The sequence below is a fragment of the Nelumbo lutea genome, chromosome 2 (genome assembly GCF_056320005.1).
Source record: "Nelumbo lutea isolate HS-2025 chromosome 2, American lotus-T2T, whole genome shotgun sequence".
Lineage (NCBI taxonomy): Eukaryota > Viridiplantae > Streptophyta > Magnoliopsida > Proteales > Nelumbonaceae > Nelumbo > Nelumbo lutea.
Genome location: NC_142685.1, coordinates 44913293 through 44941205, shown reverse-complemented (window position 1 = coordinate 44941205; position 27913 = coordinate 44913293). Strand labels below are relative to the sequence as shown.

At 37.7% G+C, this 27913-nt stretch overlaps 1 protein-coding gene and 1 pseudogene across 3 annotated transcripts; both read left to right on the top strand.

Moving 5' to 3' along the window:
* The first annotated feature begins 1329 nt into the window (after nt 1-1329).
* LOC148870281 (L-type lectin-domain containing receptor kinase VIII.1 pseudogene) lies at nt 1330-4540 on the top strand (annotated as a pseudogene). Its single transcript, XR_016107784.1, has one exon. The product of XR_016107784.1 is annotated as an L-type lectin-domain containing receptor kinase VIII.1 pseudogene (transcript).
* Nucleotides 4541-21515: 16975 nt separating this feature from the next.
* On the top strand, nt 21516-27449 carry LOC148870280 (DNA-binding protein S1FA-like). Of its 2 annotated transcripts, none has more exons than XM_088972201.1 (3): nt 21516-21829; nt 22017-22088; nt 27085-27449. In XM_088972201.1, the coding sequence occupies exons 2-3, from the start codon at nt 22035-22037 to the stop codon at nt 27298-27300; spliced, it is 270 nt and encodes an 89-aa protein (XP_088828327.1). In that variant the 5' UTR covers nt 21516-21829; nt 22017-22034; the 3' UTR covers nt 27301-27449. The 2 variants fall into 2 exon arrangements, with proteins under 2 accessions (XP_088828327.1, XP_088828328.1); XM_088972202.1 differs by having other exon boundaries at nt 21634-21928.
* Nucleotides 27450-27913: the final 464 nt, after the last annotated feature.

Below are 27913 nucleotides of genomic sequence, written 5' to 3'. Positions count from 1 at the left end.
TTATCCGGTAGGTATCACTTACCTGAGGAAAATAAATTTTCTCTGGCCCTCACATAAATCTGAAAAAAAAAATTGGTATCTTGGTCAATAGGAACCAAAATCCCATTGACCAACTATCCCCCTCTCAAAATCCAAAAAACGAATGGGCCCTTAATAATACTCCTAAGCTTCGTTTGCTTTTTGATAAGTTATTTACCTGAGTAAATGCATGTTTCGTAGGAAAGACTTGCATTTACCCATGTTCTTTCATTTCTCATGTAAATAAGGTAATGACCATTTTAGCCATAAAACTTCAATATTAAAAGGGACATTTTTGTCCCGTTCAAGTGTTGGCAACCCCACCCCCCTAGCGGGAAAGTTATTTACCCACTTAGGAGATAGGTATTATTTATCCGGGTAAGTGATACACAAGAAAATAAACTTCCCCTTCCCCACATAAATCTGAAAAAAGAATATGAGTTTTTTGATCAATGAGAATTAAAATCCCATTGACCAACTTTCTTAACTTAACTCCCATGTGTTTTTTTAAGGACATCTAGCACACATCTATGTTGTGTTTTCTAAGGACATCTAGCACATTCCGTCACAGATATACATTTTAGGGCATGAAGAGGATTTTTGGTTATTATTGTTTCTCTAATAACTGGTTATATGTCTATCTATCTACCTTCATCACGATGCATTGGCTTTGGTTTAAAGCCATTCTATTCTTACTCACGGAGTGAGAAACAGAATCGTAGGGGCTAACAGAGCTGGGTCCGAATGGACCAAACTCTGAAGGGATTAGACACACACGAAGGCAGCAAAGTACATGATGCTGCTCAACTGGATAAGAATACCTCCATACTTGTATATTGTCATTCATGGAAAAATTCTCAATACATGACTGCAATCTGCTAGGGGTGCACATTCGGTTTATTTGGTTAAAAATCGAATTGAATGAACTAAATTTTTTAAAACCAAAATAAAAAATGAAAACCAAATCGAAATCGAATTATAATAAAACCAAAATTTTGTAGTCGGTTTTTAGTTATTTCAGTTAAAAATCGAATTTAATTAATATATATAATATTATATATTATAATCTATAATATATGATTATAATATATATTATGAAATTTAAATTCATTATAATATATATTATGAAATTTAAATTCATTATAATATATTATATAGAATGTATTAATATATAAATATATAACATATTATATATTATATAATGAATTTTAGTTAATTTGATTTATTCGATTAACCAAATTTTTAAATCTAAAAACCAAATTACCCAAAAACCAAAAAACTAAATCAGAAAAACCAAAACCAAAATTTTTGGTTAGATAATTCAGTTTTAACTGAATAATGTTCACCCCTGATGCTGTGAGGTTGGTGTGAGATATGCTCTTCAATCCTCCCAATAAAACAAATTACAATTTACAAACAACTGAAATTAAAAAAAAAAAAAAAGTAAAAGGGGTGCATATGACGTAAAGCTATTCGCACCTTACACCAACCACAGTATGTCCCAACCTCACACTGGATTTCCGATACTTGTTTATTATTAATGATGGAAGATATTCTCAATAGACGGTGGGTGTGGTCGTGAGGCCGGTGTGAGGAGCCATTACTCAGTAGCAAATCCCAATTCGTATGACGTATTGCACTTTATCGTAAAAGCACCAGCCAACCCAACCATAGTAACGGGGTAACGGACTATTAACCATAGTCAAACTTTTGCTGACGGGAGCAATCAAACCGGGCACTGTCATCACTCACCGTAGCCCGTAGACGAAGCAACACTGTGTGGAGCCAGGTGGATGATAAATGATAGTAATTCCTTGATTCCATCTGTACGTTGATAGATGTTACCGTAGGTCCGTGTGAATAGCACTGCGCTAAAATTAAGAATAACTCTACTGTCTGCAGCCTGCGATCTGCGTCCGCCTCTCCCAGACAAGAAGTCAAGTCAGAGAGAGGATTCCTTTTTCACCCAATATCTAACCGTTAGAGATGAGTACGTGTCGCTAGATACGATAAGATGCCCGTCCCCGTCTAGTCGAATTCCTTTGGATCCTCGCCTTCCAATTCCCCAGTCGTCATCTTGTGTTCTAAGCAAAGAAAGACAATAGCAGTAATAAATTATTAGAAGACATTACTGTCGAAGTGTCAACCAGTCGCCCGTGATCGATTCTTCTATATAGATTTAAGACAAGAATATCTTTCTTTTGCAGTAATGGATCGTCGAATAGATTAGCAATGTTGTTTTCGGACGAGATTCCCTCCGGCATCTGCCTTTACTTGCTTCTCTCTCTTTGTTTTTCCGGCGACGTAGTTGATTCTCAATCAACGCAATTTGATCTAGGAACTTTAACTCTGAACAGTCTGAAGCTTCTCGGAGATGCTCATTTGAGTAATGGCAGCTTGCGTCTCACTCGTGATTTGTTCGTCCCTAATTCCGGCGCTGGGAGGATTTTGTACAGTAAGCCCGTCAGGTTCCGCCAGCCTGAGACTCCTCCGGCTTCTTTCTCGACTTTTTTCTCCTTCTCGGTCACTAATCTCAACCCATCTTCCATCGGTGGAGGACTCGCTTTTCTAATCTCGCCGGATGACGAGACGGTCGGCGACGCTGGTGGGTTCCTTGGCCTGATTGGAAGAAATGCGGTGTCTGGATTCGTTGCGGTTGAATTCGACACATTAATGGACGTAGAATTCAGGGACATTAATGGGAACCATGTGGGTTTGGATCTGAACAGCTTGCTTTCTACTCAGGTGGGTGATTTAGGTGCAGTTAATGTGGAGCTAAAAAGCGGGGATCTCGTGAATGCTTGGATCGATTATGATGGCCCGACTCGGTCGTTCAATATCTCTGTTTCGTACTCGAATCTCCGGCCAACCGATCCGCTTCTGTCATTCAATCTCGACCTGGAACGGTTCGTCAACGATTTCATGTACGTGGGTTTCTCTGGTTCGACTCAGGGGAGTACAGAGATTCACAGCATTGTACAGTGGAGTTTTAGTTCTTCATTTGGCGGACCTTCACCTTCTGTCTCTTCGTCCCCATCCTCTGTAACGGCTAACGCATCAAATACGGCAACTCCTTCCTCAGCTCCTATCATCTCTGCTTCCGACTCCAACAAGTCATCCTGCCATAACCAGCTCTGTAAGCAAAGACCTGGCGCGGTGGCGGGGGTGGTAACAGCTGGAGCCTTTTTTTTGGCCATTTTTGCCGGTGTTGTCATTTGGGTGTTCTCCAAGAGGTTCAAATCACTCAAAAGATCACAGTCTCTTGCTCCCGATATCATCAAAAACCCAAAGGAGTTCAGTTACAGAGAGCTGAGGTTGGCCACAAAAAACTTCGACTCGGCCAGAATTATAGGCCATGGTGCATTCGGGACCGTATTCAAGGGCATACTTCCCGACACGGGAGACTTCGTCGCTGTGAAGAAATGTAGTCATGGAGGAGATGAGGGCAAGACTGAATTCTTGTCGGAGCTTTCAATAATTGGGACGCTACGACATCGAAACCTGGTCCGTCTCCAAGGGTGGTGCCACGAGAAGGGGGAAATCCTACTAGTCTACGATTTTATGCCTAATGGAAGCCTCGACAAGGCTTTATTTGAAGAGAGGTCTCCTCTTCCTTGGTACCACCGGAGAAAAATTTTAATGGGTGTGGCCTCTGCTCTGGCCTACTTGCATCAAGAATGTGAGAATCAGGTAATTCACAGGGATGTCAAGACTAGCAATATAATGCTCGACGAAGACTTCAGTGCCCGACTGGGGGATTTCGGTTTGGCGAGGCAGGTCGAGCACGACAAGTCCCCGGATGCGACGGTAACGGCAGGGACGATGGGGTACTTGGCTCCTGAGTATCTCCTCACAGGAAGAGCTACAGAGAAGACTGATGTGTTCAGCTTTGGAGCTGTAGTACTGGAGGTGGCCAGTGGGAGGAGACCCATTGAGAAAGAGACGATTGGGGTTGGAAAAGTTGGGGTGAGTAGTAATTTGGTGGAGTGGGTCTGGAATTTGCACAGGGAAGGGAGATTACTCGGGGCAGCTGACGTGAGGCTGGGAGGTGAGTTCGACGAGGGAGAGATGGTGAGGGTGCTTATGGTCGGGCTGGCTTGCTCACACCCTGATCCATTGGCCAGGCCTACAATGAGAGGTGTGGTTCAGATGTTTGCCGGTGAGGCTGAAGTGCCCCTTGTTCCAAGAGCAAGACCTTCCATGAGTTTCAGCACTTCTCAGCTGCTCATGAGCTTGCAAGATAGTGCATCTGATTGCAATGGGATGATCACCATCTCTACCTCCTGTTCCTCGGATCTCAGCTTCAGTGGCATTGGAATCGTATGATCCATCAATCTTCTCGATTTGTTTTCTTTTTCTAATCTTTTTTCGGGTCTGCCTCTGGTATAGAAAGTAATGATTAAGTATATAAATTCATTTATTTTATTGTTTGTAAAACACAATAACAGGGAGAGTTGTGGTAGTTGTCAAATATCAGATAACTTGATATATATATATATATATATTTCTCTGCTTGAAGTAATTTTTTCATGGGTATTATTCTTTTGAAGTAATTCGGTGGTTGTCATTCTTGTGGTTTGAGAAAGTGTGGAAGACAGAAGAAAAACGGTATGGAGGTCATTTTCATTCCCCCCAGCTTCAATGAATTTTCTTTTGTGGGGCAGGGTGGTTTGCTTTTGGTAACGGAAAGAAGGATGAGTTGATCAGTAGTAGGGAATAGGGAGTTGGTAAGGCACTAGAGAGAGAAAGAGAATATCTATTATCTAATGACTTTCTAGTTAATTTCTTGCGTGCTTACTGATTGAAAGAATAAATGAACAGTACTAAACAAATTAATAACAAAGAAAAACAAATTAATAACGGAAAGAAGGATGGGCTGAACTGTCATTCTCCCAAGAAAAGAAATGTCGTCAGTCGGTGACACAAGCTGACATAAACGCACTCTCTTCTTTCTTTCTAGCCACACTTGTATTACTAACCATGCTCTCTCAGCTTGATATTTTTTTTGTACATTTGATTTGATTTTTCTCTTTTCTTGTACGTCCATGTTTCCTGCTCCTCCTCATCATCCATTTGATGGGTCACCTCTACTTGAATTGATGAAAGATTGGGCATAGAGAGATGGGACCTGTTGCTGTGACACCTGTATTTTGCATGGACGTGCCACATAATATCCCAACAAAATTTATTTTTCTCGTCTAGAGAAATATGTAATTCCACTTTTTAACGGTATATGATATGCCCACGCCTCTTGTTTTGTTAAAAAATTTTGAAAGTTGAATGAGTGTCTCGATATGCAGCTAGCTGTAAGTGGCTTGTTGGGACTAGATTGATCAATAATTTTGATAGGGTAGAGTGTAGATTGATCAATAATTTTGTCTTTGGAGAGAGGCCTCTGAATTTTGTCTTTAAGAGCAATGCACAGTGCACAAGAAGAGATTAATGGCAACAATATTCTCATTTTCTAAACTTTCGACGCTGTCGTTGATCCACATGGTTGGACCAGCAGTAAATTGATCAATAATTTTGCCAGATGAAACGACTGGTTGAACTGTTCATCAACCCACGACCTGGGCAGACACCCCACCCGGATTTTTTTTTTTTTTTGCTTTTCCTTTACAAAGCCTCAAACCCATAAAATTTCACTTCAGTCTCGTTTTCTGTGTGCTTTGGAGAGACAGACGGTGCTTTTCTGTGTGCTTTAGAGAGAATAATGACAAGAAGACTTCGTGAAGAAAAAGAAGAAGAAAACCAACAACGACCCACGCTGAGTTGAAACAAAACTGGGTCAGGGTGAGTCCAAATGGACCACATCCCACACCTGTGGTCCCAACCCAAGTCGGCAATTCCCAGTTCCTGAACAAAAGTTTAATTAAAAATGGTATTCTTGAAGTGGGGCTAGTCATTGTGGGTGCAAAATTATAATAAAATAATATTATTTTTTGCTGCATATTATTTTATTTATTTATGTAGGATTCTTTTTGCTGCATATTATTTTATTTATTTATGTAGGATAGGATATATAAATACCTTTTTTGCTGCATATTTTATTTATTACCACTACACGCTGTTTTAAAAACCGACCAAGAATTAGAACTATCTTGGCCACTGGTTCAACAGTCCGTTCTGAACAGACAAATCCTTGTAATTTTAAGAAAAATAAAAAGTAGCCAGCCTGAGTCAGCGGATTCTTGACCAACCGCCCAGATTAGCAATGGTTTAAAAACCATGCCTATATATATATATATATATATATATATATAGTAGTGGATTATGATATGTGGTCAAACAAATTGATTAGATTGATGAGAAGATTTGTGACAAATTAAAATTAGGAATCTCTTTTAGGTTTGAATTTATGAACATTGTTGAAATGAATTCTTTTGTGGACTCAGAACTCATTCTAAAAAAGAATCATATTTTGACTACTGGATACTAACCAGATTATACTATTTAGGAAGGCCGCCTTCTTGATTCTCCACACTCCACATATGCTCCTTATGCTTATCTTGTGCTTGTGTTGATGTTTTAGTATCCTATTTTCCGTCTCTTTGCCTCACAAGTATGCATCAGTAATTTAGCAGTCTGGACCTCTTAAGTTTGACGATTTGTGAGAATTTGGACATTAAACAATGAGGATTCATCAAAATTCACTAGGTGGTTTTGATTCGGCAAACTATAAAAATGTAATCTTTTATTGTCATATTCATCCACTCTTACATTGAGATTGAGTGCTTATCCAATTAAAACCACCCTTGTGAATTTTGATGAAATCTCATTGGCTCTATTTGGGTAAGGATGAAAACTTTATATCCAATTAGGTAGGGAACCGTGTAGTGTGAGTGATCATTAAGTGGATGTCCCCAATAAATATATGATTACAGAGGGTGAGGAGTGAGGATTGACGTGGACTGCTGAACCATACACCTAGCAAGTGGCAATCATTTCTCACACTAATTGACATATGCCGCGACCCCTTATTAATGAAACACCGACACACCAAACAAAAGTTGAGGCTCTCTCAGAAATAAATCCATCTTCGGTTTTAACTACTAGTCATAAATCTATTCAAGTAATGAAGTAACAAGGACGATGCTTATATTCCATATAAAATCAAAATGATGTGATTCTAAACCCATTCTTTGCTAGAGCGAAGGGGCTTAAAGAAAATGAAAGATCTCATCTAACTCTGTTTCTTTTTTCTAGCTTTGGGTTCACTTAAGATCAGATCCCCGGAGAGAGGGAAGTCATTTTTCATTTTTGTGTTGAAGTTGCATGGAGTGGATGGAAGAGGAATTATCAATCGTAGAACGTCGCCTGTTAGGCTCCATTTGTTCACAGGAAAAATATTAAAAATGAAAATATTTTCCAATATTCAAATCCCTGTTGTATATATAATTTTATTTCAAAAGAAAAGAAAATAAAAGGCCAAATCTCTAAAAGCAAACTGACGGGGCATTAAGCGAACAACCAAATCTTTATCAAGGTTTTATGACAAAAATGAAACTTAGAGCAAATGGTTTGTTAAGGAATAAAGAATAAGCTCATGCTCTCTTGCAAAATGTCAGTTGGAATCGGAATGAAAAACCCTCAGAATTGGAAATGGACCGAATTGGAAATAGACAGAACTATTTATTCCCAAGAAAAAAAGAGATAATAATCATTTCCTCAAATAAGAGAATACCATTCTGCCAAAATACCAATTTCATCCAACTAAATAATTGAAATCAAAATGATCCACAATTCTAAATCTCCATTCCTGTACACCAAACGAGCCCTAATTCGTATAACCATAAGGGGGCTGACCGCACAATTCAGGATTAACAACGACGCAGCGAAATGGTTCATTGATTATATAGGCGATAAGGACAATCAACCAATCTTGTTTCCAAATTCCAAATGTAAACTTTGTGACCCTCTTCATAAATCATAATTAAGAAGCTGCCAATTTGGTGATGGGATGTCTCGTCTGGAGTCTGGGCCCAAAGCAGCCCATTGATTTTATTACTTTTGGCTTTTTCTCTAATAATAACAACCCATAAAAGGTCCATACGTCCATAACAAATATAACAACTTTAAAATTTTAAAAACGTTATACATCTTTTCATGAAAAAGTCAATATTGATATGGTTTAGGTGGACCTAATGAGCCCATATGAATGAAATCCACCTGGTTTTCAGGGCCCAAAGAAGATCTGGTAAGACGTCGACATTTTCTCTTCATGAGAAATTGTGCTGACATGTACAGTCACACGTAATCAAATTCCATGCACAGAGAGTTCAGACAGAGATAGCCGTAAAGCAAAGAAGTTTGCTACCATTACGCGCGCCTTATCCATCATAGACCTTATATTACAAAACATTAAAAAAAATTAGAGTATAGGAGGGGGGATACGTCGAGGTGCTCTCTGCTTGACTCCACTGCCAGGCCCGTGACCCCAGCATTTGCCGACAGTAAAATCAGTGACCCCATCTATTTATGAGGTCTAGGAGTCCAAGGTCAAATTAGTCATCATCCATGCCTTACCCATGTATATTACATGGTCAGCTACATGTTTTGTCAATCTGTTATAATGCTAATAGTGCTTCAATCATTTATTATTTCTATCCAAGATTCAAAAAATTATTACGTATTGATGGATATGTATCATATTGGGCCCTTTTTAATAGGACCTGATCTAGAGGGTAGCTGGGACTTAAATCAATCCCTCTAAATCAAAATTAAAATAAAAATAAATAAAAGTTAAAAAAAGGATTAATACTAACTAATACACCCCACCAGTATATCGGTCAGTATCGATACTTTGAACCTTTCTTCTACCCATATAAATTTTTAATCTACTATCCCAAGCTTTTCTATCCATATTCTTTTGAAAAGAGCGAGCAAAACATGATAATGCGACTAGACAGAGTGCAAGAACGAAACAAAAACTTTTAAACTGAAAAACTAATCATTCATTGCCAAATCAATCGATGTGTGCATCCACAATTTAATTCAATTGATGGGCTAGAACTTTTAATCGTCATATTTGAATTTGGGGAGTTGGGATGGCATTGTTGTCTTCTCCTTATATTCAAAGCCTTGTAGGTTTATTGTTGGTTATGGTATTGATAACCACTCAACTGAAACTGAAAGGAGGAGATATAAACATCACAGGATTCTCTGCAAGCAAAAATTCTGTATACACAAACTGTAAAAAAATGAGAATCCAACGGTCCAACTTTACATTAGGTTGTATTTGGTTGCAATACAAATTTATTTGTATTAGTACAAATGCATGAGAGTGCAAATGTAAAAAACACAAATTATTGTTTAATTTTATTTTGGATCTTACTTTATTTTGTTTCATGTCTTAATTCTCTTTATTTGTATTGCAATCAAATAAAATAAATTAAAATTTGAAACAAAAATAAATCATAATTTGCACTCAAATCATTTGTACTGTCATAGTTTTGCATCAGTGCAAATTTATTTGCATTGCAACCAAACACAGACTTAGGAACATCTTCTCATGATTTTATTATACATGTACTGGACCTAATGTGTGACTGGATGCTATGTGATCAGAGTATTTCAGGAGATCAGAGCTCGACATTCATTGATATGACTGTGGATAGGAAACGCTTCAAAGAATGGAAGAGAACAAGGGAATGGTGTGTGCATATTTGCATTGAATTGTGTTGAAGAAAAACAAGCATGAACCCTAGATTTGAACAGGTGAGTTGGGTTCAGCCATAAAAATCTAAAGAGCAAAAGGGAGAACCATAGAAGATTTTGAAGAAAGCTTATATGAGAGCGGAGAAAATGAAATAATGAACCAGACTACTAGAGAAAGAGAGAGAGAGAAACTAATGAGTTATCTGTTGATAACTATGACTCAGCCCACCCAACCCACTAAATGTCTCTTTGATTGATTAACTGACTCACAATGATCCAGGACTAAAAGAATGCAACCCAACCTGTCAATTAGTGGGTGGGGTTAGGCGGGTTCACTTGGTTGGGTTGAAAATTGCCAATCTTAAATTCACTACTGATTTTTTTTTTTACCTTTTTAAACATGTTCATATGTAAACCAAATCCGAGATAACATCAGGAACCACCGAATCCCAACCAACACTGGTAGTGGATTCTCTAAATTCCCCCGCTAAGTTTTGTGCTAGTATGTTCTCAACTCTATTAACATATTTGAATTTCTGGTGAGAGGCTCCACTCGTAATTTCCTTGGTATCCCAAAGAATGGGCTGACATGTCCACGAACAGGCGTTAGCGTTGCCTGTAAGCCCATGCAGAACATTCTTGCTGTCGCTAAACGCGTGGATCCTCTTGGTTTTGAGGTGTGGCACCTGTGAAAACCCATTGTAAATCTCCCAGGCCTCCGCTGCATCCACATCTAGGGAATGGGCCGGCTGCACTCTAGGTCTCCAGCTCTCACCTCGCAGAAACCTCTTATTCTCGTCCAACATCACCCAAGCCGTCATTACATAGTTCCCCTTTCACAGCAGCATCGGTGAAGAGCATTAGGTCCAACTCTTCATCCACCTCAGCGAACCTTTCATTCTCGCCCTTGCCCCATAAAAAGCGCCTTTGTACCTTCTCAATCTCTGTCTGCACAAATAGATGCAGGCATCTGGAGAACTGACATGACATATGTAGGCACTGCCTAAAGAGTATGCTTTACTAATGTCAATCGACCAGCCAATGATAATGCATTTGATTTCCAACCATCCAGTCTCTCAAGGACCCGTTTAACAACCAAAGAGAAAGCATCCTTCTTATTCCTACCTATGAACAAAGGAGCACCAAGGTATTTCTCCCCGCCACAGATCGATACAGCTCAGTTTCAGAAACCTAATCAACATGTTCCGAATTCGATAATGGACATTCTTACTTATTAAAATGCATGACTCGACATTATTCACCATCTGCCCAGAGGAACCCCCAAACAGTTGAAGAGCATCCCCCTAACCGTCTCCAGTTCTTTCGAAGTTGCTTTCCCGAAAATCATAAGGTCATCCGCGAACATCATATGTGAAACTGCAGGACAACCCCGAGCCACCTTGATACCTGAAAGCTTCTTATCCTCAACAAGTTTGATCAAAAGAAGGGAGAGAACGTTCATAATACATATAATGAACAGATGCGGAGACAAGGGATCGCCTTGCCCTAACCCCCTCTCTGGAACAAAGCTCTCAGAGTAATTTTCACCATTAACCAGGACCGAATAAACAGTAGAAGAGACACACATGAATGAGATGAATCCATTGATCATTAAAACCTAGGGCCTCAAGAACCTTGCATACAAACACCCATTCTACTCTATTATATGCTTTTGACATGTCAGCTTTTAAAGCAAATACCCCAATTCTTCCTTTTTTTTGTTCTTAATGTAATGGATCAATTCATGTGCCACAATCACATTATCAACTATTTGTTTGCCCAGGCACAAAGGCCACTTACCATGGGGAAATACACTTGTGAAGAAGAGGTCGAATTCTATTTGCTAATAATTTAGAAAACACTTTGAAGATCACACTACAAAAACTAATAAGCCGGTAATCATTGACACTCTCCGGGTGGTTTGTTTCAGGTATCAAAACCACATTGGTTCTACAAATTTTCTCGTCCAACATATTCCCATTGAAAAGATCATGAATCCAAGCAACAATGTCATATTCAACCAAATTCCAAAATTTCTGGGAGAACATAGCAGACATACCACCGGACTCAGAGGCTTTGAAAGGAACAATCTGCATCAATGCAGTCTCAATCTCCTCTTTATTTGGCATACGACAAAGTTCTGCGTTCTCTTCCGCTGTGATGACCGGCTGGAATAATGCGAGCAACTCATGAGGCCTCAAGGTTTGAGGAACAAAATAACTGTTGGAAATGCTCTACGAACAAACTTTTCATCTCTTCTTTGTCATAGGTCCATGAACCATCAGTACGCTTCAGCCCCTGAATGGCAGCTTTTCGCCTATGTTGAACCGCAGTGAGGTGGAACTACCTCGTATTCCTGTCACCTTCACGTAACCAGATTTCTGGAGAGCGCTACTTCTAGAGGAGCTCCTCCCTACTAAGGCTGCAACTTGGGCCAGTTGGCCCGAACCCAACCCAAAAAAATTGGGTTGGGTTGGGTCGGATTGGTGTTCGGGTTAGGGTTAGAGTTGAAATTGATGAACTTGACTTTATTTCAGGTTGGATTAGGGTTGACCCCTTAGCCAAATCAACTCAATCCAAACCTGACTCTATAGTACATGTCATATATAAATATATGTTAGATGTAATATATAACATGCATTGATTTGTTGAGATGCATGATATTTGTATAACCCCCACCACATAGTATCATGTATTTCTTTTAAGATAATCACTTCACTTAATCCTAACCAGAAAGACTAAAATCTTAATAACATTATTTTATGTTTTTTGAAAATTTTATTCATCTCCTCTATGTTGTTTGACGCCCAAAGAAAGACCTATCGTAAATCATAATTCATAAATCATAATAAACTATAGTCATTTCTAACACTTGTTTTTCTGAATGTTGTACTAAAGGAACAAAAAAATAACGTCAACAAACAAATACTAATGAAACATAGGATTAATATATGTAGTGAAAGTTGAGCTAAGATCTAAAATCGAGAAAATTATGAGGTTTCAAGCGATGGGAAGAAGGTTGGATTAGGGTTGAAGGAATTTAGTTAGGGCTAGGATTAGGATTGGGTTAGGATTAGGGTTGGGGTTTAGAACTAAGAGTTGGGCTAGGGTTGGCCTCAACCCGACCTAACCCTGCCCAACTTGCAGCCCTACTCTCTACATTGTAGCTCCTCCATATGAGCATAAAGTTGGTATAACGCATTCATAATACATCTGTTTTGTTCCTTTTTGTTGCAAAACATCAATTTCTCTTTGAATCTCTCTCATCTCACCAAACATATTCCTGAACACCAATCTGTTCCATCTACTAAGTGCGTGTATGGTATCAGCAATACAAGTGCCAACATTCCTTGCCTAGTTTGCCTACGCCAAGCCTCTTCCACCACATTGCTACAAGAACTATCACGAAGCCACAAGGCTTCCAATTTAAAAGAAGCCCCCCTAGGCTTAGGGCTGCAAGTCAAGTCGGGTTAGGTCGGGTTGAGGTCAACCCTAAGTTCTATACCTCAACCCTAACCCAACATTTTTCCCATCCTTTAAAACCTCATAGAATTTCTGGATTTTAGATTTTAACTCAACTTTTACTACATATATTAATCCTATGTTTCATTAGTATTTTTTTGTTGACGTTATTTTTTTGTTCTTTTAGTACAACATTCAGAAAAACAAGTGTTAGAAATGACTATAGTTTATTATGATTTATGAGTTATGACTTACGATAGGTCTTTCTTTGAGCGACAAACAACATAGAGAAGATGATGAATAAAATTTTCAAAAAACATAAAATAATGTTATTAAGATTTTAGTCTATCTGGTTAGGATTAAGTGAAGTGATTATCTTAAAAGAAATACATGATACTATGTGGTGGGGGCTATACAAAATCATGCATCTCAACAAATCAATGCATTTTATATATTACATCTAACATATATTTATATACACATGTACTATAGAGTCAAGTTCGGATTGGGTTGAGTTGGCTAAGGGGTCAACCCTAATCCAACCTGAAATAAAGTCAAGTTCAACAATTTCAACTCTAACCCTAACTCGAACATCAATCCAACCCAACCCAACCAACCCAACTTTTTCGAGTTGGGTTAGGGCCAACCCCGCCCAAGTTGCAGCTAGGCTTTAAGTCTCCATTTGAGTTCAATAACAAAGGGCAGTGATCCGATTGAATCGCTATGGAAAGCCAATGCCTGTGGAAATGCCTCCCTCCATTCCCCATTAACCAACGCTCTGTCCAGCCTTTCCACTACATGAGCAAGCCCCATTGTTAGACCACGTGAACCGCCTTCCACAGAAACCAAGACCCATCAAATTACAATTAGCAAGAAGACGATAAGGACTAGCTCCCACTTTTCATTACGTGCATGAGAAACGGCTGGAGAATGGGAGTTACTGCACGCAACAGTTGTGCCTTGATTTTCGACTTTCTTTCCCTTTCCACCTCCACCGGTAACTGATGGATGCTTCGAGGAACTTTCGCCGCCGGCATCGCCGGAGGTCTCACTACCGTTGGCATCCCTTTCCTCCCGTCGACCAAATTTCCCAGGACATCCAAAGAACAATGGAGGTTCGGCTCGAAGCCAAGCACCATACTCGAACTCCGACCCCATCCCGTCTCCTTCCTTTTCTTTCTCCACTCGTATCAAACAATGTTTCTCGTCGTGTCGTATGCAACCACAGAAGTAGCAGAACAACGGTAATCTTTCGTGCCTAATGTTCGCCCACAATGTTGAAGCCCCTTTCGGTTAACTGGAACCCGTTTCTTCAATGGCTGTGAAAAGATCGATCTCCCCTCTCTGGTAAATTTTCAGTCGAAAATATTAGCTTTAAAAAAAAAAAAAAAAAGTAAAAAATTCTATTTCAAACTTTCCAAAATAGTCTAAAATGGGTTTTTTTATAGGAGCGCAAGTAGGGTTGGCCCGAATTAACAGTTTATACTGTTTTGAGCTCGGGATTCAGGTTGGGCCTATTGAAAATTTGACAAAATCCCAACCCTAATACGAAAAAATTGCACCCCTAGTTTTTCACATCTTTTCAAAACTGTGGCTTCTCACAGTAAAATCTTTTTTCAATCAAACAAGAAAAAACCAAAACATGAACTGCCGAATTTCTAAAAAACCACACTAAATGGGCCTAATTTAACATATAACCAATATTAATGATAAGACAAGCTGCCAAGCTTGTTTCCTTTTGATAAGTAAGAAGCTGCCTACTTCACTTGTGACTTGTCAATTTTCTAGCTGATAGGATCACTCTTCTACATCCAAGGCAATCCATTCGTTGTTGCCTTTTTCTCTAACAACAAAAACAATAACCCTAACAAGTAACAAGCAATATCAATTTAGTACATATTTTCATCGAAGAAAGTCAATACTATGGTTCAGGTGGGCCTTATGAGTCCATAAAAAATCCATCTGACTTCATGGCCCAAAAAAGATCTAACATCAATAAGACGTAGACATTTTCTCTGGTTTCATGAGAAATTGTGCTTACATGTACAGCGGCTACAGCCCAAATAATGAAATTACATGCTGAGAATTCAGATAGAGATAGCCCATAAAGCAAAGAATTTTGCTACATAACGCGCCTTGTCCATCACGCTCCTTATATTACAAAACATTGAAATGGGAGGGGCTGCGTTGAGGTAAGGATGCAAGTTGGGCAGATTCAGTCCGGTTTATGTTCATTTCATCTTCAATCCATAGAATTGAGCGTAAGGTCTGGGCCCGAGCTCAAGCCAAAATTGTCTAATCCGGATTCGTCTTGCACTAAAACTTGATGTGTTTGGATTGTTTAATCAATCAATATTAAAATTTGATATAAATATATATATATATATATATATATATATATATATATATATATATATTTAAATAAATGTATAAACAAATCCAAGTTCAATTCATATAAAATTTTGGACTGAATTAATGTAATCTTAAATTGGGTTTATCTAAGCTGCACCCCTACAATGAGATGCACTGTCTTGCCCTTTTGTGATTATAAGGGCTTCATCGTGACCAGGCCCATGATCCCAGCATTCGCCGACACTAAAAACAGTGATCCCTAGTCCAATGTAAGATCACCTGTAAATAACATGCGCCATTTCGTGTTGGAAGCATGGTGGTGGAGTGGTTGAAACATCCATGTTTTGTGTTTGGGAGGGGTTTGTTCCGGAGGCTCAGTTTGGAAGCAATACAGATGTAAATATATGCAGTAAAAATAGATACAAAATAATATAAAATATAAGGTTTTACACTCTACATATTTGTATTTATACTAAATACAAATATATTAGATACAGATATTTATAAAATAATACAAAACATAAAATTTTACCCTTTACATATTTGTATTCAGAGTAGTTTTAATTCTACATTTCTGCTTTTTTATTAGGCTATAAAGTCCAATAGATGACTATTTAAAAATATGTGCATAAATTCTTTGAAACCAAAATAACCCACCCAACCTAACCTTAGTGAGCCCAACCTGAGTTATGTGAGGTTTAGCTTGTGATGTAACCGTTTTTGGCCACATACCAATGTTTTGTGATGTAAAATTTTTTGGCTAAGTATCTCATCATTTGACCCGGTGGCAGTGTGCCTTAGTGATGAGCTACTTGGTGATGAACTGCCTACTGGCGAACTGCTCGGTGGAGAACTGCCTGGGGGTGAACTGCCTGGGGGCGAACTGCCCGGTGGCGAACTGTCTGGTGGCGAACTACCTGGTGGCGAACTGCCCGGTGGTGAACTGCCTGGTGGTGAGCTGCCTGGTGGCGATCTGCCTGGTGGCGAACTCCCTGGTGGCGAACTGCCTACTAGGCGGCCGATGACTTAGAGAATGCTGGAGCTCCCTGGTGCGGTGCAATCCGACTGCCCTCAGCATGAGGTGGACTTCTTTCCTTTGTAGGCAGCGGGAGCTGAGGGACCTGCGAGAACTCCATCTTTTCCTCCTCTTTGTAGGTGGTGGGAACTGAGGGACCTACGAGAACTCCATCTTTTTCTCCTCTTTGTAGGCGGCGGGAGATGAAGGAGCTGCGAGAACTGAATCAGAGGTCTCGGGGGTGTTTTCCCGACAGGGGCTCTCCGACGCTTAAGTTAGCACTCTTATTGTAGAGAGCTTTGAAGATAATATGAGAGAGCTAGAGAGCTAGAGAGCAGGGGTTACTTCCCATTTTCCATCCCCCTCCCCTTTGGGGGGTGAGGTCTTTATATATCGGAGTCCTCGTGGGTTAGGTGGGTGAAAAGCCTCCAAACGGTAAGACTCGTCACATCCTGTCAGAACCGGGGTACGGTGGTGAACTCCTCGAGGTCGTCAGGCTGGCGCTTGTATCAGGCGGCCAGGTCGGCGCTTGGGCCGGGTTTGTCGGTGGGCGCCTTATGGGCAACTTGGCGGGATAATGCGCTAGGCTGGTCCAGGTCGGCCAGGTCGCGCAGGCTGCACACAGTTCGCGCAGGTCGTGCATAGTTCGCGCAGGCCGCACGCTAGGCCACGTGCAGGTAGCGTCAGGCCGGCCAGACTGGTGCCCAGGTGGGTCACCAGCTTCGTAAGTTTGTTGGTTGGGTGTTTTCCTAGTTGTCACGAGGTGCCACGTGTCACAATTTCACTGGAGGGCCAAATCTGCCCTCTTCAGCTTGTTTGGGTCTTATTTGATACACTTGGGCTTTGACTTTGTATTGGGATAAGCCTGCGCCCAAGGTTTGCATCTTTGTCCTAAGGCCTGGATTGATCTTCCTTCAACCTTGCACCCCTAGCCTAAATATGTCCTTGAAACTTAGACTTTACACTTCACACACAAAGTATAGGTATGTGTGGTTGATTGGCCATGTATAAATTTTTTATTTCTTTCAAATTAAGCTTAAATTTGTTTCTAATTAATTGCAAACAGTAAAATAAAAGGGGTGTAGAGAGCTATTTTATTTTGTATCACCCCTTTCCCCCAGTTGTACCCTCCAGCTCTAAAGCTGACTATATGACAACAAATGATAAAAGAAGTAGAGGAAGAAGCATAATGATGTTCCTTGACAATGACTATGAACATGAACATGATGATGTCCACCAATTCAGGGATGGTTAGAGACATAAACAGATTATCAACGGGAGCTAGACTTGTATCTCTACCCATATCTCCGATTTATTACATTTTTCATGGTTAGCATCATCATCATTGACATCATTTTGGTCATTGTCATCTCTTCACGGTAATTAAGAGGTTGTGGTTGACCATATGGTTTTGTTTTTGAAAACGAAAATAACTGTTACATCAATAAAATTATATTGCTTTTTGCTGATATTGCAGTTATTTTTATTTTTAGAAATAAAATCAAGCATGTTATTTGACTTTGGATCTCTTGCCCAGGATAACTCTACTATGTAGACTTACAACATACTACTCCCTTGAATTGGGAACATCTCTCACTGCATAATACTATGTAGGAGGATGAGGTATTTTTCATATGTGGCTGTAAGCCTGCAATGTTATTTGAGTAGACATGGGCAGAGTTTGTGTGGACAGGAGATCTAGACTCTGTTCGAACACCCTTTAAATATCTTAGACCATTGAATTCATGCCTCAAGATCAACTAACTAGTCTTGAAACTTTATCCAAATGATGTGCAATAATTGCAAATAATTAATTTCGACCATGAAACTAGTATAGTAAATGGATGATGATATATTAAAACAATCCAACCATGATACCAAATAGGCATAATTACCAAGCAAGTGGTATAATAGAAGTGGTAACCAATCAATGGTGTGCATCAAAATTGGGATGGGGGTTGATATAGTTAATTGATAATGCTATTCATAAAACACATAACAAGAGTGGCAACCTTGTTGCCAATTAGTTGGTTGATGAAGTCTTTGGCTGATTGTATGGCAGACTTGGGATTGAATCATGCCTACTAGGGTTGGGAGAGGATGGGGATGGGCTACCCAAGGTTGCAACTAAGGGTGTAAATGGATCAAATTTGAATTGGATCAGACAATATTCGAATTCGGATCTAATTAGAAAATCCGATATTCGAATTTGATTTGATGTCTGACAGATATTGAAAATCAATATCTGAATTCGAATCCGATTTAATATTCAAATATTTGGTTTGAATTTGATTAATTAATTATTTTAGATAATTAATAAATATATAAAATAAATATTTTATTGATATAAAATATATAAATATGTAAATATATAAGTTATTTATATAACTTAATTATTATATATAAATTATATAAAATAATTTATATATTATATATAAGAGTTAAATAATCGATCGAATCAAATCAGATTATATCCAAATTCAATTCAATTATGTTAAATATCAAATTTAAAATCATATTTTCAAATACCATTAACACCCCTAATTGCAACTGTTGACCATTTACCAATGCACAACATGGCCAACTGAACATATAACGTGACGTTTAAGATTCTGGTGGTGGATTTATTATACCCTATGCAAAGGAATAGGAGTTATTTACTCATTTGCTAATTCAGACATTAGAAATTTATTAATTTTCTTTTTCTTTGTGATTTCAAGTCAACGATGGTAATGAACAATCAACAACTCACATGGTTAACTCAGCATAGCCACTCCCCAAAGAACATAGATCCCTCCTATGGGGTAATTGGTGAACTACCTATTGCATAATGAAAAATAAAATAAAACAAATTTTGAGTTGGAATACAGCTATAGAGACCATCAGAGTGCATATATATGTCTTATTAAAAACTACACTCACTATGTTGTAGTGTAGATTTCAAACCAAGATCCTCATGAAAGCACATTCTATACCAAAATATGGTTCTAGCATTGTATAACATATTAATGTTTTAAAAAACGACTTAAAAAAGTAATATGTTTTGGCCACCGGTTTTCAGGGTCCAATGATTTGACTGTTGGATTTGGACGGATTATTTTTTAAAATTTTAAAAATAAAAAATAATTAAATAAAAATTATTTCAGTTCAATAATTCAACTTAGTGGTTCATTGACCGATTGAACTGTTTATTGAGAAATTCTGCACAAATAAAAGAACGGAATCGGATAACGCCCATGATCCAACCGCCCCGGTCAACTATTTTAAAACCATAATACATACAATGATAGTTGCAGACTCACAGCACATGGATATTGGAATTTCTTCAAAATCAGTGTCAGCCAAGTATTCGTCAGTCAAAGATAATGGACTACATTTTGGTATTCCATATTGAATTACTTTCTCTTGCGTTGCGTGAAAGATAAAGCCATGAGTTGTCCTCAATAATATCAATTTTCCTTTCGTGTTATTTATATTGTTTGTTGCAACAACCTTCTGATATTTTATCAGTTTCATTTTATTGTCAGAAAAGAAAAAAAAAATCTTGGTTAAGAGAGCATCTTTCTAATTCATTTCATGGTGTTAGAAGTAGGTGTCCACATAAACATGTCTAAGTGATGCCTGACATCTAAGGAAATGACAAATGATTACCTAAAGAAATGACAAGAACTAGGGTGTCTCCCATTAATGTTTTTGGGGTTTTTATGATTCAGTCCACCGTGGATTTATGCCAAATTTATAGGCAGGATGTGATTTATAGGGGGCTACTAATAGATCAGGAGGACTACAAAAAAGATTTCTGAGGGGGAGTGCAGCCCAAAAATCCCTTATTTTTTTGATCAACCCAAAAACATTGAATACTTAGATTATTCAATGGCAGCTCAAGAGGCAACCCAAGGCTGATTTTTGGCAACAATACCACCAAGATTGCCACGTGATTCTTTGAACAACCACAACCTCATCCAGATGAGATTCTTGTTATATGTGACTGTGAGTCCTGTGTTAATTTTTTTTTTTCATTTTTCATACTTTAATCATTATCATAACAATCTCCCACAGCAATGCATATACCCATTTACTAGTTAATTAATGAGTGTCACTTCGTTGGATAATATGATTAGAATGATCCTTCAGCACAGGGTCAGAATTCATAGACCAAAAATACAGTTAGGGTAAGTGTTAACTTGGAATTAATGCCAATTTACGGATGGATATGAGTGCATAAAATGTGGATATTTGACCTTTTGAATATTTATAGATTTATTGGGGAATTCAGAAATCTACATTAAACCTGTCCGTACTTTTCCATAATTTTTAAACCATCGGCCAAATTAGGGCCCCCAAACCAGCCTTTCGCTGGTTTGACTGTATCTGGTTAAGGCTGTGTCAGTCTTAATCGGGTTTTGAGTTGGATTAGGATTAATATGAATCCGTACCGATCTGATACTTTGCTATTGCAGATTCAAAATATTTGTGAATATAACGTGGCTAAGTATATGTGTATTATATACGGATAGGATGGATTGGTTAGATGTACTCACTCTACTTAGCCATATCGGATTCGGGTTGGAGCTGTTTCGCGTCGGGTTCAATTTGAGACGCTCACTAGGCGTGACGTGTTAAAATCAGGACTCGGATTTTTTTCCTTGTTGTAGTGTCTTGTTAGTAGCAACTAGCAAATTTGGACTGGGATTTTTTAAGTATGCTGATTGCATTCCTTTTTAATAATAAAAATGTTGGGTAAATTTTAATTTTGGTTTTTCAGTTTAATTTTCTTTTTATTTTTGAGTAATTCGGTTTGGTTAATTTGATTTTTAGAAATTTCGATTTTCAAAGTTAGAAATTCCATTAACCAAAAAAACTGAATTAATTGAAATTTATTATATAATAATTAATATATTATATATTATATATAATGTATTATAATGAAATTTAATTTCATAATAAATATTATAAGTTATAATATATAATATTTTATATATTAATTCAATTCGATTTTTAACCAAAAATCGAACAAAAAATTTTGATTTGGTTATTTCGATTTTCTTATAATTCGATTTCGATCCGATTTTTTTTTTTTCGGTTTTAAAATTTCGATTTATTCGATTCGATTTTTAATCGAATAAATCGAATGCTCACCACGTTCCCGCATCGCATCTGTACGACTTGTATTGCTTACGATTTGAGATTTCACTATAAAAGGCGATGAGCATTGGGCAATTGCCGCTTACCGCGTAACGCCTTTCGCGGGCAATTAAATAAAGAGAGAGAACAAAAAAATCCCTCGTTTTCCACTTTTCCTCCCACTACTTCTCTCACTCTCAGGTACTCCCTCCATTTCTCAATCCGATCTGGTTGTTCTCTGATTCCTCTGTACAATTTGCTTGACATTTCCATCGAATAGCTAGAGATCGATCGTTATCTGTGAGAACCTTTTCGATATTTAATTTACATGGTCTTTGTAATCCGTTTTTTGATCTCTTGATTTCTGATTTTGATTGAATTCGTGCAGTTGAACTGATTATCGGTAATGGCCGACGATTTTGAGTTCTCTGATAAGGTTCCTCCGTCGTTTGAGCGCGTGGTATGTTTCTAAGTTCAAACCTATCCTCGCGCGTTTTTCTTGATCGAGCAATTTTTTTTGAGGTTTTGGTTCAGGACCCTAGGGATTACGTAGTTTAGTAGATCTGCTCTTGAGCTTATGTTTGTGTTATTCATCTTTGTTTCATCCGAATCTGTTATTTGTTTCATTGCAATTATCTTTCAGCTGGACTTACCTTGTTCAATTTTACTTCAGAACGTAGTGTCCGGCTTCTGGTTTTGTTGTAAGATTTTTCTGAGTAATTCAAGTTTTTACTGTAAGAATATTTTAATACAACTCATATTAAGAAGTTATGCTTCTCGAGTTTACTCAACCAACTTAGTATATTATTTTTGATCCGCCTTTTCTTAATGCCAATTAACAATTGTATTGCATGCATTTTCCATTAACAACTTTAACTCTGATCAGTAGTGAGAGTAGTAATTGCTTAACCCTGATCAGTAGTGAGGGTAGTAATTGCCAATTAACAGTGATTTGGTTGCTTGTGACAATTCTATTTTCTCTTTAGTTGTTCTTTTGGTTTTGACATTTATCTTGTTTCTTATGCTGGAGGTCGTAGTAATTGCTTAAATAACTTGATTTAAAGAATTGCATGTGTGCATGTCACTAAAAAAAGGATGGGTCTTATTCAAGAGATGGAATCCCCATTTAGACAAGTAAAAGAAGGCATCTGGAGTCTTTTAAGCGGTAATAATTTATAAAACAGAACATTCGCAACTTTTCTTACCTTTCTGTTAGAATAAATGGGGGGAAATGCTAATAATTATGAACTTTCCCATTTATCTGAGCGAACCTTGACACTGGAAAGTTTCTTGTAAAAAGGAGAGCATGCTGAGAAGTCATCTGTTTTTCATTGGATATGGAGGTATTCAGATTTTGAAGATGATATTTCTGATGGATGTTATCTTAACTAACTTGAATTTGTGAAGACCTACTATATAACCTTTCAACCATTGGCATTATTGTTGTTGTAGCTTGTTAAGAAGTCTAGGAAGATTTCTGAAGCAGATTTATTAGATTTCTGAATTTTCCTAAGCTTGTCTATGCAGTTTCATGCTGCTTTGATTTTCCTGCTGTAAAAGATAATATTATTAATGCATGCTATAGGCTTCTCTAGGTTGTCATATTGGTATACCCCATGTTAACCATTTCAGTTCATTGACTTGAATTTACATGTCTAAATTAGTTGTCATTTTTCTTAATTAAAGAAACTACATTTCATTATTGATCTTAGTCTTCTAGGTTTCTATGTGAGAAACATTGCCTGCATTTTCTATGTAAATTCAAGTGCATTATGTGTGATTTCTGCGAGTCCATAGTCTTTTTAGCTTATTTGATATGTTTCTTTCTTGCTACATACTTGCAACTTACTTTTTTTCCCTTTTTTGGGTGATTGGGCGATGGTCAGCAGAATGAATTCATTCATTGATAGAAAAAAACAAGCTATCCTGAAATGACAAAATCAGTTATTACAAATTTATCCCAGGTCCTGGATATTATCCAAGGTCCTGGATAACCCCATTCTACAGATTGCCTTGAAGTTCCCAACTTAACTGAACCTGTTAGACATTTTTTTTTTCACTTCCTGATGTTGTTCATTTTGTTTTTAACTTTACCATTTCTAAGTTTTCCATTTGGAAAGTCCAAACTTGTTGGTATAGCTGTAAGGATTGCTGTTTATGAGAAATTCCTTGGTTTCTTTAAGCATATCTAAAGTTGAACTGTTCTCTCTTTTTTCCTTTCTTCTTTTGTTTGTTTGTTATGGTTTGTTTTAAAAAATTCAAACTTTGGAGATAAAATATTGTCCATATGGAAGATAAGCATTTGCCATTATCATCATTGGCTACATGAATCTTATTTCACCAATCTGTTCTATTTAAAGCTATATCCACTGTTAAATTGCTAGTGCTTATGTCATTTCTTACTACTTCTATACATGTCCTTTTTGGTATACCCCTATCTCTTCTAGCCCCTTCCACTTGAAAAAAATCACTTCTTCTAACTGGAGCTGTTGGTGTTCTTCTATACATGTGACTAAACCATTGTAGTCTACTCTCTCTCATTTTATCACCTATTGGAGCTACTCCTAGATTCCTATAGATGACTTCATTCCTGATCCTATCCTTTCTAGTTTTTCCACCCAACCATCTTTGGACATGTTGTTTCTTGACTGCCGAACACTCTGCTCCATACAACATAGCTGGCCTTACAACTGTTTTCTAGAATTTTCCTTTTAATCAAAGTGGTATTCATCTATCACACAAAAAGTCTAGATGCACCCGTCCATTTTGCCCAGCCTACTCTAATTCTTTGGATGACATCCTCAATCTCTCCCTTATTATGAATTACTGAACCAAGGTACTGGAAATGGTCACATTGAGTTCTCTCTTGGTCTCCATTCCTAAGTGTGTCCTGATTTAAACTCCTATTATTACTAAATTTACCATTTGTCAATATGATAAATGAAATAAAATGTCAAAAGAAGAGGAAGGTTATGCCCAGTTATGAATCAATCTCCTTTGACTTGATGCATTTCATGGAAGAAAGATGGGGACAATTCTCAAACTGAAAAGATTCAGCTAAATCTTCATTCACTTTATGGCAAAAGCTTTATTTTTTCGCCCCTTTTATGAAACCAGGCTACCCCTCCCAAGCCCCCATATAGATGGGACCAACATTGGGTAATGACCTTTCACAAGGGAAATAAAATTGAAAACTTTGGTTGATAAAAAAAGAGTAGTAGTAGGTAGTTCAGTTAACAGTATGATATTGCTGCAAACTAGAAAAGTGACAATTAATTCTTTGAAGGAGTGGTGCCTTTTATAAGGTGCCGGGTGGCTCAGTGGATCTGGGATTGAATCCGACCATCACTCTCACCCTTCCTACCCCCAATCCTCTAGTCTTCCTAGCAAAAAGGAATTATGAGAGCGCCTTTTGAAAGTGCAAGAGTTGAAAATTGCTGAACTAGCATAGAAGTTACCTTCGGTCAGACTGATCCTAATAACCAACTACATTCATTGAGCTGCAGCAGTATGAACTATAACCTGTTCTAGTACAAATTTCTGGATTTCTATGTTATATTGTCTATATAAGCAAAAAAAAGTGCAGAGTAGTTTTAAAATTGGTATAGTGAGTCTGAAATTTGGATGAGTGACTTTAATGAGGTCCTTGCTTTTAGTTCCTGGGAATATCCATGCAGAGTTGATGCAAACCAGGAAGAAGAAAAAAGAAACAAGTTTGAGATTTGAAGCTCCAAAGGAAAACTGGGTTTTCATGCTTCTGTGCATGAAGTTCCTCTTGATTCCACTAGCCTAGCAATCTTCGGATGAGGTCATAACCAAGATATTAATGGTATTGGCTCTCGAGGTATTGATAGGATCAATGGTTTAGGGGGTTCTTAGGTTTTTGAAAAATTAAAGGTGATTCAATTCAACCTTTCTGTTAGCTAGCAGAGCATTGTAGAAATGGTGAAAGCATTGTTAATCCCATTAGAAGTTGAAATCTTTTAGTTTATGATCTTTGTGTAGATTGGCTAGTACCTTCTGCAGACATCATCTTTCTTGAATTGTTTTTATAATTCCTCCATATGGTTCCAGGGTGCATTAATTTTCCTTTTGTAAAAGATAATAATTTGTGTATACATATATAGTTTTCTCTAGGCTGTCTAACTGGTATACCACAATGTTTAATCATTTCAGTTCAATTGACTTGAATTTACTTTCCTAAGTTGTCAATTTTTTAATTACCGATCCTACATTGGATCATTGGTCTAAGTCTACTTTTTTATGTCAGAAACATGCAATGTATTAGCCATGTAAGCTCAAGTGTATTATGCATGTTTTCTGTAAGTCCATGGCCAGTTCTTTTGAACTTGTTATGTTTCTCACCACATGCTTTCAGCTTTCTATGTGCATAATTCATAACACCTTCGTCATAATTTCATCCTGGCACTAAATGAACCTTTTGGACATTTTTGCTTCTTATGTTATTCATGAAGACATGGCAAATCCATATCTTGTATTAGAAATTCCAACTATGGAGATAAGATATGGTCCATATGAAAGATGAAAGCTTGCCAATATGATAAATGAATGAAATGTCCAAAGAAGAGGAGGGATCAATAATTGCCTAATGTCCAAAGATCCCACTGTTCCAGGATCAAATCCCACCACCTCCAATCCCTAATTCAAGGAATTATGAGGAAGCCTTTTTCATATGATAAAATGATGAACCCTTTTGAAAGAGCAAGAGCTGAAAATTGTTTAACAAGCCAGCTTGACCCGAATAACCAACTGCATGCATTAAACTGCAGAAGTATGAGCTATAAGCAACTTAAGTCAATTTCTTGATTTTATGTTATAATTGCTTATACAAGCAAAAACAAATCATGTAGATTAACTTTTCAGTTTTTTTTTTAATCAGCAAAATAGATTAACTTTAAAGTTGGTACGATGAATCTGAAATTTGAAAGAATGACCTTAATTGAGGTCCTTGCTTTTAGTTCCTGGTAACACAGAAAGCATAGTTGATACAAACTAGGAAGAACAAGAAGAAAATAGAAGCAAATTTGAGGGAGAGTCGTACTGAAAGCTGGATTTTCATGCTTAGGGTTCCATGAAGCTCCTATGAGTCCCACTAGAAGTGATCTTTAGAGGAGGTCATAACCAAGTTGATGGTGTTGGCGCTTGAGGTATTAATAGGATCAATAGTTTAGTGGGTTCCTAGGTTTTTGAAAAGTTAAAATCCATAATCATATAGCTTTCTCTGAGATGCCCTACAGCAAAAGCAAAGTGATTCAATTCAAGGCTTTTTACAGTTGAGCTAGCTGAACATTGTAGAAATGGGTAGTTGAAACTTCTTTGGTTTATGATCTTCATGTAGATAATCATCCAAAGATATCATCCTTTTTTGAACTTTTATAGCTCCTTTGTGTTATTTTTTGTTAAAGGTTATAATTTATCTGATGTGCAATAAACAGGGAAATGTGATCAAGGATGCTGAAGCAAAAGGTTTCAACCCAGGGTTGATAGTACTACTTGTAGTTGTGAGTCTACTATTGGTCTTCCTTGTTGGGAATTATGCTCTTTATATGTATGCTCAGAAGACGCTTCCACCAAGGAAAAAGAAGCCCATCTCCAAGAAGAAGATGAAGAAGGAGAGGCTGAAGCAGGGTGTTTCAGCACCAGGAGAGTAGTTTAGATTTAGGATTTATTTTCTTTTGTTTTTCTTCCTTTATGTTCAGATGCTACACAGATTTTTTTCCTTTCTTAATGCCAGTCGTCAATGCTAAGACAAGGTTGTTATTTCCGTTTGGTAAGTTTAGGGTCTTATCTCTTAACCAAATTTAACCTTTGTTAGGTAGTAGTTGTCTTGGGACAAGTGAAAAAAAAAAAAGGTGAAGCTGTTGGTTATTTCATCACCTTACCTTTTTTTCACTCTTGGTCCAATATGACAATTTATGTTGGACCAGAGGCCATGAACCATTTCAATGCATAGTCTGTAATCCAGAGTAGGAACTAGGAACTAAATCAATGTATTCGATCTTGCCAAAGGATGTCGTCCAATGGAAATTCTGTCAATCGACTCGGGATTCTTAGAAGTAAGAACAGCACAAACACGCTTGAGGCGGCAGCCCTTCTACTTTCATAAACACTTGGTTGTTGGCCATCTGACGGCAGCAACTTGTTGATTAATTGATTCTGAAAATAACCTACCGTGGGGTTGTTCAACAATCAACTTTCAAGTTTCAACCGGTATGTATCAGATCACAAGTTATTGTGGCGGATTGGCTGACCACTGCTAAAAAC

Coding starts and splice junctions, on each gene's coding strand:
- LOC148870280 (XM_088972201.1), top strand. CDS start 22,035: ATGGCCGACGATTTTGAGTTCTCTGATAAGGTTCCTCCGTCGTTTGAG. Junction 22,089..27,084: donor CTCCGTCGTTTGAGCGCGTG/GTATGTTTCTAA, acceptor TGCAATAAACAG/GGAAATGTGATCAAGGATGC.